Raw genomic sequence first — 18,612 nt, forward strand, 5'->3', positions numbered from 1 at the left:
GGGTGTTTATTGTCAATTGTCCAAACACTGTCCTTTAGAACAAATTTTTTCCAGTACAAGATCTAGTAAAGGAGCATGTGTTACATTTACTTGTCATGTCTCTTTGGTCTTCATTAATCTGGAGCAATTCCTTTTAAAAAAAAAAAATGCTCAAAAAAGGTTTGTTAAATTGTTTAAAAAGGGTATGTCCCTGATGCAAAAGTTTTAGAGCCTGGGACTCCTGATCGAGGCAGATCTGAATTCAGTCATTGAGAGGCAGGGCCTGAGATTCTGCATTTTGGACGAGCTCCCAGGTAAAGCCCAGGCCCTGGCTCACACACCACACCCCGAATGTGAGACCAGAGAAAACAGCTGTGAGAGCTGCTCCAGACCATTGCAAAAAGCATCTTGCTTTCCTCTAGGTGAACCCACGTTGGCAGTGTCAGCTGCACCCTGGGACTCAGGATGCAACAGTGATGCTGAGCCCTGCCCCACAGGAACACCGCCTGGGCTTTCTGGAGCCAGGAGATCCAAGACAGAGGGGCAGAGGTCACAGAAACAGGCTTCTCTGCAGGTTCTCCACCCCCGATGATTCTGGCCCAGGGCAGGGCAAGCTTCGCTGGAAGAGAATCTTATGCTCTGCCTCTTCTACCAGCAAGAACCCTCTATTTCATGCAAGGGGTACCCCTCCTTCAGGAAGCCATCCTGGCTACCCTGGCCATTCCGTCTCTCCGTCCTCTGACCTCCTACAGCCCCGGCCACCTGGCTGAGCCACTGAGCACTCACTTGACTGTATTGCTATTCCACGTGCTTGCCTTTCCTTTCCCATTGCCATACCTCTGCTTCTGCTACTTCTCCCATGACACGTGCCCCACCACTCTCCGTCTCCACATGTTCAAGGTACAGTTTACCCCTAAGCTTCCCCATAAAACAGGTCCTTTCAATGGTGTCTCCTGGTCTGAACCATCTTCAGGTCTCTCCATCCAGCTCCAGGTGTGTTGGTCTTGTCTTTACAGTTGGATCTGGGTTTCCTATGCTGCTGTTGTTTTGTTTGATATGAGTCCCTGGTTTTATGCCATGGTGGCCCCAGCGCCAGCTTCTCCCCGAGTGACCCTGTGCAGTGTGATAGGGATCCAGTCCATCCATCCAGGCACCCATCACTTACCAAGTACCTCTTCTGTGTCCGGGTTAGGGTTAGGGTGGATTCTGGCTAGGGTGCATGCCCTGCCCTGCCCAGAGCCAGAAGTGATGAAGAGTCAGCTGCATCTTTGCTCGTGGGCACAAGAAGTGCTTGTGAGATGTGACGCAGGGCCCAGCTGAGCCCATCAATTCTTGATGACACCACGGCAGGCCTCCACATGCTTGTTACGTGTCACCTCCCCCATGATTACTATGATCACTGATCATCACCGTGCAAATAACCGCAAAGGCGGTCGAAGCACCTACATCATCCCTGGTGTTGAGAAGCCTGTGGAATCCTGCATCTGTCACCTGAAGTTCAGAAATGAGCCAAAGTCATTCTCCACGGCTTCAATGCAGCACAGACTGGTGGGGCTGGGAAACCTCTCAGGAGTCGGAGCAGCAGAAAGGTGATAAGCCACCTGGGCGCCCTATCAAACGGGCCCAGCCTGAGACCAGGCATCCCGAGCAGTGCCAGACCAACCTTCATAGGGCAGCCCGTGAAGAGGAATCACCTTTCTCCTTAAGAAGGAAACCGCAAACCAAAAGATACCTGTAATAAGACCACCTGGAGAAGCAGGATGTGTGGGGATCTCTGCCTGATTTCTGTTGCCACCACCATGGAGGCCCAGCTCCCCCCATAATGCTGGGCCGGGGCAGGGCACAGGCCCTCCCTTCATACCCAGGAGTATGGTGGAGACAGGCTTGGAACTTAGGGATAACACATGGGAAGTAAACACAGGGTGACACAAAGCTGGATCACCTGAATTATGGCTTCCTGCGGAGGCTCACACATTCCCACAGCAAGAGCCCACTTTCCAAGGTTCTGGCTCCGATCTGGGGATGCACTTCTTACCTGATAACTGACAACCATCCTTGTTGAGGAGATCGTGCCCCATCCCTACCCCACCTCCAGGAATGAGACCCAGCAGGTACCAACCTACGGTCTTCTCAGCACAACACAGCAACCCCAACAGACAGGCAGGAGCGGGGGTGAGGTTTCCCTGTTACCTCCAAACAACCGTACAAGTGGAAATGGACCCAGAACAGACAATCCAATTACAGAAAAAAAAAAAAAAAAAGGACAAAAGATCTGAACATCCATTTCATCAAAGACTGTGTATGAATGGCTAAGCAGCCCATGGTAAGCGCATCACTGTTAATGCAGATGAAAACCATGGGATGCCCTTACACACCCCAGAACGGCTAAAACTAAAAAGGCTGAAGATAACAATTGCTGGTGAGGATGTGGGGCCACAGGGACTCTCACACACAGCTGACGGGAATGCAAAATGTTTGAAAAACAAATCGGCAGTCTCTCATAAAGACACCTTCACACTAACCGTATTATCCAGCAACGCCACTCTTAGGTATTTACCCAAGACCTAAGAAACACCTATTTTTCGTTCTGTGTCTTCACGAAGAAACGTAACTCAAATGTTCACAGTAGCTTTATTCATGAAAGCCCCAAACTAGAAACTAGAAGGAAATGGCCATCAACTGTTGAATGGATAAACCACGTATGTATGTCCATGCAACGGAGCACCACTCAGCAATAAAAGGAAGGAGCCATAGTTGTGGGACGACATGGATGAATCTGAAATGCATTGTGCTGAGTGAAAGAAGCCAAACAGAAAGACTACATGCTCTGTGATTCTATTTGTACGAACTTCTAGAAAAGGCAAAACTGTAGAGGCAGAAATCAGATCAGTGGTTGCCAAACGTCAAGGGGAGAGGGATAGAGGCAGGGGGTGGCAGCAAAGGGACATGGGAGTGATGAAAACGTTCTGTATCATGTTTGTATGAGGGCTACACACCCACATTCGTTGGTCAAGTCTCATGGAATTGTACAGTTAAACTTGGTGAACGTTACTGTATGGAAAGTTTATTTATTTAAAAAATGGACCCAGGCTCAAGAAACTATTTCCAAATCTGGGGAACTCAGGACTGACATTGACTAAGTATGGGCTGGCACAGCCATGCTTGTTCAAATACTGAAATCCTTATGCACTTACTGGTAAATCACCACTGCCCAAGGCTTCTGGTGCCCCAGGCCTTCAATGGACACCACTCCCCGGACGACCCCAGGACCTGACAACTAAAGGTTAATACCAGCCTGCAGGGGACATCCTGGACCAGCTAAGGTAGACATCCTTTCAACCAGCCGGTGCCACTCTTAGCAAAACTTATACGGAAAAACAGAAGATGCCAAGCTGTGCATTAACTCAGCGGGGGGCTGGCTAATTTGCTGCCGGACTTATTTCATTTAGATCATGCTTTCTGCACAGGGGTGAAAGGTGATTCTTGGGGGAAGGTGGGGAGTGAAAAATCTTAGATATTACAATGGTTTGTGGCCCCAAAGGGCCTCTGTCCATAAAGAGATGTACAGTATATCCAGATATTAATATTTCATAGGGTGTGGTAGGGGGTGGTCAGGAAAAATGTCTACAAAGACTCCTGGGAGGTGGGGGGGTGGGGTGAGGGGCAATGAGAATAAGGTTGAGAGACACTGGTTTAGATGCAGAACGGAGAGAGCCGTGACACCGCAGAGCCAGCCCCCAGTGCACATGTGCAACTCCCACCTGATCATTGCCCCTGTGATATGGGTCCCCATCCTTACCACAGTGAGGTGGCGTCATGAGCCGGAGGATGTGTGAAGGAGGGAGTGACCACATGAGCCCCTGTGATCCTTCTTTACAGGACGCCCCGTCACGGCAAAGCCAGACACTCACTCTCCATCCTATGAAAGCCTTTAAACCAACTCAACTCAGCAAACTGTCACTAGAACCCCAGCGGCCAGCACCCATTGAAGCCCAGGCCATCAGGACGGCTACAATTAGGGCTCCACATGGAGTTCTACAGGGAGCCAAGTACAAATCCAAGGATTTCCACCCCTCTCTTATGGACGCCTGTGCTTCCGGAGCTCCTGATGGTAGAACCGCATGCAGCACGTTGGTGGTTTTCCGCCAGTGTGAAACAATGAAAACAACCTCCAAGTGAGAAGAAATTAAGCGCTGTCGCTGAGTCCCCTGCTTTGTCAAGCTCAGCCGAGTCCCAGCCTCCCTGCGCAAGGCTTGCTTTGTGCACTTATACGTTATGACAATACTATAATTGTTCTTTCAGTCCCTTCTGGATATTTAATAACAACGTGAAGTGGGAGTTGCGAAGGTCAGCCCTACTGTAGAACGAGCTTTGTTCTTATTGTCCTTTTCTGAATAGCGTCTTCCCTTTGCCAGCTGTTGCATGTCAGTGAGCCCTGGTGGTGGAGGCCTGATGCTGCTACAAAAGTAGCACCACCTACTCTGGGCGGAATATTCTAATTTCCTAACCAGTCTCTGTGCCACTGTCTATCCTCACCATCTGCATAAATACACACACAAGCGCACACACTCACAGACACACGCACACACCGGGCTTCCCCTCACTCCTCCAGTGCTACCCACAGCTACAAGCCCAAGGATGGAAAGAATACCAACCACCAAGAGCAGAGAAACGAGGCGATGTACATATTTGGCATATTCATTTGGGCAATTACTCTCTCTGGTTAGGTGAGAAGAGAAATCTCCTAGGATCTCAGAAGAAGAGTAGCATACCTATGTTTAAAAACAAAAACACCTTTTTTAAGTCTATTCCTGAAATTCACAATAGTTGGCAGATGGAAGTCACTCTTATCAGGATGCATGTGAGTGGAGCAAGCACTAGGAAACAGCAGAGCCCTGAGCTCCCATCCTACCTCGGCATGTCACGGTACCTGCCCCACCTTGCCATTTCACCTCCCTAAGCCTCAGCTGCCAGATCTATAAAATGGACCAAATCCACTGCCCATCTGAAGACAGGACTCACCTCCAATGCTGAGATCTGTGATTCTCTTCCTGAAGATGTATTATCAGAGGGCAGTTTGCAGGCACCAATAGGCTATTGGGAGCATTTCAAAAACAAGGGTCTTCTAAGAAGTCTGCATGCTCAGATAGGGTAAGGAGGAACCGCATCGTAATTCAGAACCTGTGTGATGTTGTCAGTGAGCGTGCCTTGTGTCTGGGCAGGGCTCGGTTTGGTAACTCAGGTACCATAAAAGAGGGCGATGTAGCCCCAGCAGTCTGTGTCAGAGAGCAGCTTTGTACCTAATCCTGAGGGTATGATAGTTGCTAAGGAACTATTGAGATGCAAATGAATTGGCAAATACTTAGCAGCAAGATATCAGACAAGGGTGGGGAGGGGATGCTTTAAACAAGTTAGTCAGGTGAGGGAAAGGAAAATAACTTTCTTCTGATTGGAAAAAGAAAACCACGGGTTTTCATGCAGAACAGCAGCATTGTGTTACTGTGTTAAAAAAAAAAAAAATTGTTCTTTTCTGCTTGGCTGGGAGTAGAGGAAAGTTGGAGCCAAGAGCAGGGAACTTGAAAGGGCAAATGGAGTCTTCCTCTGATGAACTTTAGCAGATTTTAGATGCCTCTCTCTCAAAAGAGAAAGAGACATCTAAGGTGTGAAGAAAGAAGTCTGCAAAGGACATTGAAGACCTGCCATCTTTATACAAGTCTCAAAACCTAGACAAAAAGTACATACAAAACTGACTAAATATTCTGCTGACACACAATGGAAATTCCTCGTGAGACTAAGCCATGATTGAGAATGGGGGACAATAAGAGGAAATAAGCCATCTCATTGTACCTATGAGTTTGCATTTCTTTCATTCTTGTTCTCCTCTGAGCATCCAATTTAAATGCAATGGTTAGGTTAAGATGTTGTGGTATCTGTGTTGGAGAGAGTTACAGTGAGAAGCATAGCCCCTCACTCATTGTTTTTTCATCTTGTCCCAAATAGGAACCCTCCCTTTTTCAGAGTCTAGTTGAGATACCCTAGTCTTAAAATCATTTTGCCTTCAGCCAAACACCCCTGCTGTCTTGCTGTTCATCACTTTGAGTTTGATCATGCTGGTCAGGAATATAGAAAATATCTTTCTCAAGAAAGAAGCTGTTTGCCCAGCCATCTCTAGGTCTCCCTTCCTGGATTTTCACTTTTCTATCACCTTCACTTTCCCCTGCTTTTCCCACATCTTCATCCAGGACCATCACAGCCGCAGCCTCCTACTGCTGCCCCCAAAGTCCATGTTCTTTCCTTTCCTGCACACTAGCCCTCTGTAATGTTCCAGTGATGCAGGAAGGTTGAATGGGTGTGGAAGACTGTTGCCCTGTCCAGCACCCACTCCTGCTTCTTCCGGTAACAGCATCCTGATATTTCTGTGGAGAGTCAGCCATCCCCCATCTCAGGCCTGGTGGTTCAGGTGGGTCTGGGCTAACTCTCACCCCCCTCTCCCAGCTCTGGGGATGGGTAGTCATGCGTCCCAAGCCTGGCCGATGAGTGCATTTCAACATGCTGGTGGCAGAGCCTGGCTCATGGAGAGGCTTAGAACCCAAGGGAACCAAGGAGACAAAACTTCCAGGGCTTTTGCTGGAGCCACTGGGAGTGAGAATTCCTCTCTCTGATGAAATTTCAAGAGGATGTGAGTTTGAGCTGTCACTGGCCACATGACCTATCTGGCAGGAGAGCCTGCTGGGGGATGAAGTCAACGTAAATGACTGGGCTGATTATTCTCCGTTGTCCCTCCAGACCGATTTCTTTGCCCTCTTCTGAGCCTCAGGAGACTGACTTCCATGGACGAGGTTTCCACGTCCACCGCCTTCCTGTTGGGTTCACCCAACAGGAGGTACTGGCAGGTGATGAAATAGTGGAGGAGAAAGAGTTCAGAGAATATGATGCCCCTCCCCCATCCCCATGCACGGTTTGGGCAGCAGCTGCATTCCTCTATCTACATCTACAGCTCCCATCAGGGAGCCCTCTCCAAGTACAGCTCTTGCCAGGTCCTGGTGGCACCAGTCCCTCCCCTTCCCCTTTCTGGCCTTGGGGAGCTATGGCTTCCCACTATTGCCAGACCCTGGGTGCATCCCACACTTTTTGGTTCCCTTAACCCTGTTCATACCTCTGGAAAGTGTCTCTTCACTAAACTCTCCTCTATTAACCCTTTGAGAATGCCACGGGTTTTCTGCCAGGACCTGGGTTGACACAGACACAAAGCTAAGGGATGAAGAAAGGGAGACTGAGTCCTAAGACAGCCTTGGTGCCCCAAATATAATCACAACCTAAGGCCCAAACTGTCCAGGAACAACAAGGGCCAGTAATCACTCCTTACCCTTTGCTTTTCTCCACCTTGAGCTGTACATCTGTCCCTACAACCAAAGATATGGCTAATAAAATAGGTAAAGCCCTTCATGGAGAGCTCCTGAAGTCCACCTTCATAAGACAGAGAATAGGAATGACTATCAGTCTTGGTTTCTCATCCCAACCCACTCCTATCTCTGTCTGACAAATTTCTACCCACCCTCCAAGGAGCTTTCCCCATGTCTCTATCTCTGTTTCTCTCTCTTGCACACACACTCTTGCTTCAAATCCTTCCCACTGGAAGTACGACCCTCTCCTTTGGTTTCTCCTGGCAGCTGATGTGTAACTGTTATACCCCACAGCTAGCATGTGCCATCATACATCCTGTTACAGCTTGTAGTTTGCATGGCTCTGTCTCCCCCACCAGTCTGTTAATCGGTGAGCTCCTGGAAGGAAAGCCTGTGTCTTCCTGACCTTCATGTTTTCAGCTTCAAGTACAAAGTTTCTCATGTAGATGCTCAATAAATGTGCTCTGTATGAGTATTCATGAACCTGATGGCTCCCAGGCCAAGCTGTCAGTTCTGCCCCTCTGTTCCCACTCCCCATTTGCCTTTTGTAGAATTTGGGCTCTCACCTCTGGCAGTGACTCAGCCCTCCTTGGATACCCCGGAATGGGGCTGTATCATCCCTCAAGGCAGCCTATCCCAACTTGGTTCAGTTTGTCTGGAAAGAATTTAATCATCATGCCAAAATCCATCTCCCATGCTGAGCAAAGCTAAGCCTGCTTGGCAAAATGACCCTTCATGTATTCACAGAGAGAGGTGTTCCCTTCCCCACATTCTCCCCTCATTTTCAGGTGCCCAAGCCTGCACCCATCATCCTCAATCACATCACCCTGTTTACTCCATTTATAGTACTTTCCTAAAATTATGTTCTACATTATTTGTCTTCTTAATAACTGTCTGTCCTACCACTAAGATGCTCCCAAAGGCTGAGCTCCCTTTCCACTCCCTGTTTTGCACATGCTGCCTGGCACACAGTAGGAGGTTGACAAATATTTGTTAGATGTTGAATGAATGAGATACCATTTCTCTTCCCTCTCCCCAGCCTCTCCTTAAGTCCTCTCTAATCTTCTCTAAACCATTTTACTTCTACTATTTCTCCTAGGATATTCTGGTTATCAATTGCTACATAACAGACCAAACCAAAATCTAGTGGTTTTCAACTATGACAAGATTTATTTTGTTCACAAATCTATAATTTGAACAGGGCTCAGGGAGGAAATCCTGTCTCTTCCCACTTAGAGTCAGCAGACATGGCTGGAAAGATGGAGGCTGCAGCCATCTGAAGACTCACTCACTCAGATGTCTGGCATTTGGTGCTGGCAGTGGGCTGGGATTGAAGCTAGGGCTGTGGCTAGAACATCTCCACGTGGTCTCTCCAAGTTGCTCGGGCTTCCTCACAATATGGTGGCAGGGTCACAAGGTCTCACATCCCTTGTGAGAGAGAGCCAGGCAGAAGCTGTAGTATCTTCTCTGATCTCACCTCCAAAGTTAGGCAAGATCACTTCTACCATGTTCTGTTCATCAGAGTGAGCAGAAGGCCAACCCATATTTAAATGGAGAAGAGCTAGGTTTCATATTTTGATGAAAAGAATATCAAAAAATTTGCAGACATGTTTTAAACTACCACAGAAGACATGATTTCAGGTTTTTGTGTGTTCTACTGACCTTTTCTTTCTTTGTATTCATTAATAGAACATACACATTGCCGCTACCTATATGTCACATGCTGGGGATACCATGACAATTAAGACAGAGCCCCACCCTTCAAGGGCTCACAGAGCTGTGGAGTCTCCAGTGAAATAAACATGCAATTACAGACCAGTGTGGACTGTGCTCCCACAGACGGAGGCAGAAGCAGCTGTGGTGGGGACCAGCAGGCCACTTAGTCCAGCCTGGGGCTAGGAGGAAGGCTTCCAAGAGGAGGCAACCACTATAGCAAATTCTAAAGACTAAGTTAGAGCTAGCCAAGGAAAGATCAGTGACAAATGCAACACAGGCAGAGCAAGCAGGTGCAGACCCGGAGGCACGTGGCAACAGAACACTCAGTCGGGCCCCTGCACAGATGGTGAAAAAGAAAAGGGGATGCCCGGGGGGTGTGTACCTGTGCAGCGTGTGTGCGTCTGTGCTCGTGTGGAGCAGGGGACGATGGAGCAGCAGAAGGTGCTGCTGGCAGGACCAGAGTGGGGGAAAGGGGGACCCAGACTGTGAAGGGTCTCGCATCAGTCCTGAAGGTGCTAGAAGAGACTCACACACGCCCCAGCCAGGGTAAACCTAAGTAGCACAGTGTGGTCTGACACCCAAAGTACGGTCTGACCAGTGCCCAACACAGGCCCCTGGGCCCCCACCTACAGCTCCGTGGATGGTCTGATACTAAGACCCTCTTCCTTGCCCTGAAGCTTACAACCTGCGCTCCACCCCATCCCCAATGCATCCAGACCACTTCGATGCATTGCCAAAGGGCCTGAGAGCATCCCTCTTTGGGCTCCTTTCCCAGCCCTCCTGAGCGAGGGTCCTCCCTTCTTTCTCCCCCTTCCAAGCTCACCACACAGCTCAAGCCTCAGCATCAATGAGAAAGCCAAGGGCAAAGGTCCCACCTTGACGTACTGAAAAAATAGCAAGAGGAAAACAACAGAATAATGAACTGCAGGCCCCATCTGCCTCTCACAGATAAGGCGTTTTCTCTGCCGCCCCTGTCGATGAAGCTGCCTGCCCTTATTGCGGGCCCTTCTGCTCAGCACCGTCCACAGGCACGGCCCCAGGGGGACCGGGCACTGTCCAATGACACTAGGATGCTGGGGGGGTTCTCTCCCCCCTCTTCCTACAGGCCCTTCCACACTCAAACCTGATGCTAAATCCCCAGGTCCTCCCCTGATGTTGTGGGTCTGCACCTGTCCCGACGGACAGGAGCTGCCAGAGCTCTGGGAGTAACATGGCCCCGGGGAAGGGCAGGGTGCACACAGCAGAAGTCAGGGCGGTCCCCAAAGGAGAACACAGGCAACTGGCCCTCCCTCTGGAAGGCGGGCCTGTGGTGGGAGCTCTAGGAGGCCCACAGCAACCTGCTCCCCACACACCCCCACCATCACGAGCCCGGTCCAGATGCCGAGCCACCACCGTCTAAGCAACACATCAAAGACAAGAGCCAGACGGACACGTGGCAGAAAGAAAACCACTAATGACCACAGTGGGGGTCTGACTGGTGGGACAACATGCGAAAGGCCACGTGCAAACAGGAGAATGCAAACGGAGAAGGAAAAAGCTCTTCCTCCAGCTGGGGGCACAGGCGGGGCAGTTCCAGAGAGCAGGAGCCTGGCCACAGGGACTTGGGCACAGAGGCCAGGATATTGTCTGGTACCTTTGACAGCACCTGGCAGAACAGTGAATAAACAGCTGGTGCTTAATAAGTGCTCCCTGATTTCATTCATGAGTAAGCAATGTTCAGTAGAAAAGGCACTGAACTGGGAGGCAGAGGCTGAGGAGCTGTCCAACTTCAATTTGTCAAGACTTCGCTTTGAATCTTAGCTCTTGTGCCAGTAGTGCCTCAGCTTCCTCACCTGCAAAATGGGAGAACACATGCTTGGATATTAAGGGTATGGGATCAGCACATGGTAAATGGGCCAAGAGAAGCTTAGTCTAGTCCTGGCTCTAGTGCTGCTAGGCTGTAAGATCTCTGCAAAGTCTCTTCCCTTCCCTACAACTTGTCTCCAGTCCTTCTCCTGACATGTTGGGGCCCCGGGAACAAGCCTGACTCCCTGTTGGCCCCCACGAGCTGAAGCGGCCCCAGGATCAGTCCCAGGGACTTCAGAAGCTAGTGCTAGGCTGCAGCCTGGGGTCCCTGTTCCCTCACTTGCCCCTCCCCTCCTGGCCACCTGCCTCTGCCCATTTCTCTGTTCATTATCACCTCCACTGGGGGGATGGAGAAACAGAACAAGGAGGTTAAATTCAAATCAGTCATTTTGTCACTTGCTGCCAGGAAACGGGGAGGGACGAGAGGAGAGACCCGGGCCTCAGGTGCAACGTGTGGGCAGAAATGAGTCCTGGTAATTCTCAGGAAATTTCCTATATGTTTCCACGTTGGCCCAGATCTGCTCCAGAGAATTCTGGGAACCTTCCATGAGGGGACAGAGCAGCCTCCTTCAGAAGCTGCTAATGGTTTGTCTGCAGGCGCTGGGGTTTCCCTGTCCTGGAGGAACACCTCTGCTGGGGGCAGAGTGGGAGACGGCCTTTTTCATCACTTTTTCAGCCTCTCTAGCAGATGAGCATCTTGAAGACCCCATTATGGGGGTCGTTATGACGTCGTGAAGGGCCCCAGATTTTCGGCTCCCATGCTGCCCGGGGAATGAGGGAACAGGTGGGTAAGATATCCTTCCTAGGCTGTGGAAGTGAAACCTTCTCTTTCACAAAGTTAGTGGCAAATGTAAAAGCCAGCTGCACCGAGAGACACCTGGCGGATGATTATGCGTGAGACCAGGGAAGACTGTGGCCCCAGTGCTGGACCAGGTCGGCAACAAGAGGTCCCGGGAGCAAGGTCTCCTCGTGGAGCGCACCAGGCTAAGACCCTTCTTAACGTCGGCCCAGCTCACCCTCACTCATCTCTGAGGTGCTGCTGCAGAAACCCTGCCAGCCTAAGAGGATACACACCTCACCCACAACTAGTCAGGGGGTCGCCATGCCCCAGACTGCATTTTACCCACAGCTGTCACCCCCAAACCTCCTACTTCTACCACTGCTTCTACCCTGGGGTTTGCGCCCAACCCAAGCCCCTGCTACCCTCTCCATCATAACGTCCCCTCCGTTAGCCTTTCAACGATGAGGAAACTGGGGCACAGGGAGGGAGAGAGCAAACTGTACATCCGGTTGCTTCCTGTGTCTTAGGTCAGATGGAAAGCAGTGTTCCATTAGCAAAGAAGAATGAAGCCCACCACCCTCCAGGCCTCCCTGCACAGTGTGTTCCCATCTCTCTAACCCCCAGAGGAGTGATCAACAAAAGCCAGTGAGGTGACTCAGACGTCAGACTTGAGGGCCTTTGATGGAGCAGGTGGCCCTGACCTGGCCACTCAATGCCTCCCTTCTGAGCACAAACACACACCTGGGGACCCTGACTATTGTTGCAATTGAAATGCAATCCACAGAAGGGGCTGAGAAACTTCTCATGCAAAATTGTGCTTTTAAATATGGAATCTCTCCCAGGGCGTTACTTTATTATTATAGCAATTTCCTCAGAAGGGCAGGCATCCAATGCTGTTTCTCCACCACCTTTGGTGACATGGAAATCTGATGGAAATATTCAGGCTGCTTAAGTGGTTAATGCAGAAGAGGGAGACATAAAGGCAGCTCTTCCAAGGAATGTGGACTCCTAGAATCCAGGTACAGGGATGTGCTCTAGACTATTAGTGAGGGGGGGTGGAACAGGTGAGGATCCAGTGTGCTCCCTCCACTGCCCCCAGGATGCATAGGGTGCCCAGGCCCACCTCCTTTAGGGACCTTTGTCCGGAATCATTTCTTCCTTGGGAGAGCGGCCAGGGCAAGAAGAGGAACAAAGATGCTCCCAGTCTTTCTACTAGATTCCTTATCAGAAGCCTCACCACGGTACAGGTCCCTAGCCCTGCGTCTGCCTGTGCACAGGATGGGAATAGAGTGGGAGGTGGGAAAGAAGGGGTAGGAAACTGGTGCTTCAGCTGAAGTGCTGGGATTATCCGAAACTTTCACTCATCTCTTCTCCCATGACCAAGAAAACATGGAGTCCCCAGTAATCAATGGAGTACCCAACGGCCAATGGCTGAATCAGCGTTAGAATTCTTCCCACCCATGGATTCAGGTGGATCTGAACCTTTCTTCATGCAAAGCCTACAAAAGTGATGCAGTGAGGTGGAGTGGTTAAGAACACAAACCCCAGAACCTGACTGCCTAGGTTCCAGTGCAAGCCCCTCACTCACTATGTGGCCTTATCAAATTACTGAACCACCCTGTACCTCAGTCTTCTCATCTGAAAAATGGGAGAGGAGGGTTAATAATAATACCTACCTGATAGGGTTGTCTAAAGATTAAGTGAATTAATTTATGTAAAGCACCTAGCGTTAAGTGTCAGCTATTATCAGCAGTTCCCAAATAGACCGGTGCCAGACTGCCTGCATCTGAATCACTGGGGCCCTTTATTAAAAATGAAGATCCCAGGCCATTCAGTAAGTGCAGAGTGGAGCAAGACCTGCCCAGGATTTGTGACCGCAGCCTATTTTAGAACCATTCCCCTGGGCAGAATTTCAGGAAGCACCTACAACAGGATTTTCTGGGAGGCAGACTTTCAGGATCTATCCAGACCTGCTGAACTTTTGTGGGAAGAGTCCAGGAGTCTATAGCAAGTTGCCCAGGTGCCATGAGGCTGCCTAAAGCCTAAATATCCCTGCCTGAGATGACTGACTTCCAAAACTGCCTCCACCCTTTGCCCACGCTGGAAACCCTACACTCCTGAACCTTAGGGTTTCTAAGAACTCTTGAAGATTAGCTAAGATGATTGTTTTAGTTTAATAATATGAAAGCATCTTTGACTTTAATAGCATCTTTATTTTTAAACCAGTACAGGGATATCCTCATAACGTATGTTACCTGTCCAACTTCTAAGGCTGGAATGGGTGGGCATCACCAGCTACTGGCAGCTCTGCTTTACCAACCCAGAAAGTTCAGGCCTGCGTCCTACCTCTGTAGCTGTCTACACTGCCAAGACTTTTCTCAAGCAATGGCCTAGGGCTGTGTTACCTTTCCTCGCCAGCATTCCACTCACTGGCTTTGGGGTCCCTCCACAAACACTGAGTAATGGTAACTGTTTCATAACACACAGAAAATATAATCAACTAATGGATAGAATTCTCTCAAATTTACTTTTCTCTCCCAGACATTTTTTTCAATCTTTGTCGCCTGCTACCGCTTGCCGGCTCATGCACGCTCATGGACACCCAAAACAGAGGCACATGTAGCAAATGAATATTAACAGAAAATGCAGAAACTGCCAATTACCCCCTGGCCTGGTGGTCTGTTGTAGGCACACAGGCTGAGGTTGGGGTTTTTCACCACACACTGTGAACGGTGAGATTCAGTGCCATTGCATGTCAAGGTGGGGTACCCCACGAAGGGGTGCAGTAACTCAGGGGTGTATGTATTCATACATCAGCCATTCCTTCGAGAACTCACTTATTTGTTAAGCCCTACCACCAAATCAAACGTGTGCACGTACAAGGGTGGCAAGTCCAGGATTTCACTCTGGGCCACATCAAAGAGCAGTTCTCCCAGGAGTGCTCTGGTCAGCGAGTGTAGAACACGGAGGCCACCTGCGTGTCTAGGGTCATTCGTGGACGCCCATGAGTGCTCGGGCTGGGAGGATGCTATGAGCTGCCAGTGATTCCAGGGCACTGCCTCCCAGAAGGGCTAATACTCTTAGCTCAGGAATACTCCACTCTGAGGGAGAACTGTCTGCGACCAGCCCAACACCTGAGAGGCACCTCAAGAGAAGCCCAGGTCTCCAGACCCCGACACAAAGGGTATGGGCCAAAGGGCAGCTCAGAGAATGCAGCTTGCAGACACCAGCAGCCTGTTCTCAACAAGCTCTCAGGCCCAGTGTGAAAAGACATGGACTTGAAGAGGCAGTTGTTTTTCTGGAGACAGAGAAAAGAGCCCTGGTTCTGTGTATAGAAGTCCAGAGTATGTCAGCGTCCCTGCCTCCCAGCCTGCCTGCTCCCCTCTGAAAATAGCCTTTAAAAGCCCGTGCCTCTGCCCTGCATGCCATCTCTCTCCCCACACAGCAGAGCGGGCTGTAAGCGGGGAGGGAAGGGAAGAGGGAAGGGGCCGTCTCCTTCAGTGTGGGCCTTTCACTCCCCAGGTCAGCCAGCCCCTTCCCTCCTTCCACCCAGGCAGAGGGTCTCCTAGGGCCCCGCCGGCTTCTGGCTAAGTGTCCCCACCACCTGGTCCACGGCTGCCGTTATCCCTCTGTCCCTGCCCTGGCCTGGGCTGAGGACCTGACTGCTCTTGGAGTTGCTTGCCCTGGGTGACAAGGGCCCACTGAAATTCCAACAGAGACCCACGAGAGAAAGAAGACAGACAGACACAAAAGTGGCCAAACCAGCAAGGGGAGGCGCCGCCTGGCCACGGCAGTGTGAGAGGGATCTGCTCTCTGTGTAGGCAGCTCATTGATCCACTTTTCTGATAATTATTCCTCACTCATCGCAAACCGAATGACGCTGGCCCCAGCCCAGCCAGGCAGGCGGGAAGGCAGCTTCGCGTGTGAGGAGGAGAAAATGAGCCTGCTTGTATTCATCGGGGAGAGGAAGGAGTGAATGGTGTGTACTATCCCTGTGCACCGAGCAGGGACGCCAGGGCTGCTTTAATATTCTGCTGAACGTGGCATTTCTTTTAACCCTTACTGGAGAGACAGACGTTCAGCCCAGAAAGCCCGGCTCTTCTGGCCAGGCTAACGGTAAAGTTTCCGGGCTGCGAGGAGGGAAGGGCTCCGGACGACCTGGGTGACAGGACCGGTACGCGCGCGGCTGGGCGCCCGCACCACGGCACCCTCCCTGGGGCCTCTCCAGCCCAGCAGATAGAGAGGGCTAGCCAAGAGGGGGTCTAGGGTAGAAACCGCGCGCCGCCAGACGCCCAGTGAGTTCCCACACATTTGCTCTCCAATTTCGCTCGAATGCATATGCCCTCCTTCAATGATGGAGACCCAACGCCGAGACCAGGCTCCCCAAGTAGGCACCTATCTGCTCTCCGAGACCGAGCCGCTGACCCTCCAAGGGGCGCGAAGATCGGCGGGCAGGACGCTCCGTCCCAGCGTTAGAAAGTCCTGTGTGGCCTCGCCCATTGCAAATGCCCGCTCTCCCAGGTCGTCCCGACTGGTTTGGAGGTGTGCCTCGCCTGGCTTGTCCTAATTCAACCGCTCCCGCGCTTGCCTCTCAGTAAGCCAAATCCAAGCATCCCTTCTGCCGGGTGTTGATCTCGCTCCCCAACGTTCCAGTCCCTGTACGTTCCCCAAAGCAACCCCCTCGGCACAAAGACCCAGCAGCCAGAGAGGGCAGCGGCAGGCGGAGGGCAGACAAAAAGCTACCTTCAGGAAAGCAAAAGCGAGCTTTCTAGGCATTAATCGCCGCACCCCCGCGCCGCCACCAGAACGAACGCGGGATATGGTGGTCTTCGCTACCAGGCCGAGTAATCTTAGCCCCGCCTCGGGGCCACAAGGTCCCAGCTTCGCTTCGAGAAGGGCAGCACTTTCCGGAGGGGTCGGGGCGCTGAACCACGGGGTTTGGGGCCGGGCGGCGGGTTCCGCTGGGCAACCAGTAGCAGTTGGACGAGGACCTGGGCGGCCCAGCGGAGCGAGCTCCCAGCTCGGAAGGCGACGCGGGCGCCGGGGGCTGCGTGCAGAGTCCCTCGGTGGCGTTTCGCCCACGCCGGACACCGGGGCTGCGGGGCTGAGGCGCGTATCTCCCCCAAGAATTGCTTCCATACGCGGGTCTCCCTGCTGCGCCAGGCGCTGTGCCCGCGGAGCGCGCTTTCCGGGCCACAGCGGCAGAGGCACAGCCGAGGCTGAAGTAGCAGGGAGAGCGTCGCTGCGCGTCGGCTACCTTCCCAGGCCGGAGGGATACTGGGCGAGTTTCGTCACAACTGATCACGCACCCCACCCCACCCCCGTTTTCAGGAAAAAAAACAGGCTCCGGTACCACCAGCTGTCCCCCGAGGGTCGGGCCAATGAACTCAGCTCCTCTCATTCGGCAGCCACTTGCGAGGTACCGGGGCAGAGCTTCTCCGGTCCCGGCGCGCAGCGCTAGCCCGCCGGGCCGAGTCCTGGAGCCCGCGGATCCCGAGCGGAGGAAAAGGAGAGGTAGCGCGCGGCTACCTAAGAGCATCCTTGCCCGGGATAGGAAGCGAGCAGACTGACGCCCGTACTCCAGGGGCCGGACGGCCCGAGGCGCCCCTTCCTCCCCAACGCCGGTCTCCGCCGGAGCTAAGGAGCCTGCACCGCAATGCAGCGGGCTCCGTGCTCTCTGAGCCGAGCTGCGGGAGACCGGGGCTGCTAAGGAGCGCCCGGGCGCGGGAACCAGAGGGCTCCGCGAACCAGCTGCGGGCGCCGAAAGCCAGCCGGGGGCGCGCGGGTGGGTGCCGCCCCAGCCCCGCGCTCGGCCGCGGTCGATGCTCCCCAACAACCTGGCTCTCGGGTCGCGGGAAGCAGGCGACGCGTAGCAGCCACAGAAGCCCCGGGGATACAGCCGCCAACTTGCTCCGCGGTGGGTACGTTACCTTCCATCGCGGCCACTGCGGATGCCAGGAGGAGCAGCAGCAGGCAGTCCAGGGCCATCGCCGGCCGGCGGTCCCCAGGCCGAGCCCGAGCCGAGGCGGCCGCGGGGGGAGGGCACCGCGTCTCGGGGTGCCGCTGCGCTCCCCGCCGGTGGCTTCTCCGTATCCTTTCGCGCTCTGGCTGGGACCGGACTCCCCGGAGCGCGGCGTGGGCGTGGGCGGGATTGTGCGCGCGTGGGGCGGTGCGGGCGCGCGTGGGTGTGGGTGTGCATGTGTGTGTGTGTGTTTATGGGAGAGGTGGGTGTGTGCGTGCGTGTGTGAGAGAGCAGGCGAGGGAGTGCGAGCCGGGGAGAGCGCGCGAGTGCGTGTTCGTCCTGGTGTCACATTGCGAGCTACAGCCGAGCCTACTGGAGGACTGAGCCGGCCAGACTGACGGGGGAGGGTGCGGGATCCCCCACCATCAGCTCTCTCCCCACCCCTAACACCTCTTGTCCAATCAAGGAATCAAACCTGCAAAATTCCCCCGTCCAATCAGGCGCGAGCACCTCCTTACACTGGCATTGTTAGTTTAAGAAAAACTTTTGCTTGCAAGGCTGTGCGGGAGGGCTGGGAAGGCGCTAGGAGGGGTCCGGGCTCCCCCTGGTGGTGCTCTCAGAGAACCGCACCGGCCGGCCCCAGCTCTCCATGCCCTAACCTAGGGGGCCTAGGGAAGGGGCCGACTAAGACCCTTCCCCTTACAGCCCACCAGGACTAGGTGAACTATGAATAATCAAATTTGTCTCCTTTCATCTTCTCAGCGAGACTACCCTGACTACTCTATTTAGTGCAGCCCCCATGGCACACCCTATCCCTCCTGTCCGTAGCACTTCACCTAACACGCTGTGGTTTTTACTAATCAATTTTGTTTATTGTGGGTCTCTCCTTACCAGAACGGGATTCGTGTGTGCTTTGTTCACTACGG

General features: G+C 52.5%; 1 protein-coding gene across 1 annotated transcript in view; it reads right to left on the reverse strand.

Annotated features, from left to right (window-relative positions):
* The window catches only part of EPHB1 (EPH receptor B1), a 425,377-nt gene extending 407,292 nt beyond the window's left edge, over positions 1-18,085 (reverse strand). Inside the window, exon 1 of the mRNA XM_024746227.1 lies at positions 17,655-18,085. Coding sequence (XP_024601995.1) covers positions 17,655-17,712 — 58 coding nt within the window. The 5' untranslated portion in view covers positions 17,713-18,085. The remainder of the gene's footprint in view (positions 1-17,654) is intronic.
* Positions 18,086-18,612: the final 527 nt, after the last annotated feature.

This window comes from Neophocaena asiaeorientalis, unplaced genomic scaffold, assembly GCF_003031525.2.
Source record: "Neophocaena asiaeorientalis asiaeorientalis breed wild unplaced genomic scaffold, Neophocaena_asiaeorientalis_V1.1 scaffold437, whole genome shotgun sequence".
Classification (NCBI taxonomy): domain Eukaryota; kingdom Metazoa; phylum Chordata; class Mammalia; order Artiodactyla; family Phocoenidae; genus Neophocaena; species Neophocaena asiaeorientalis.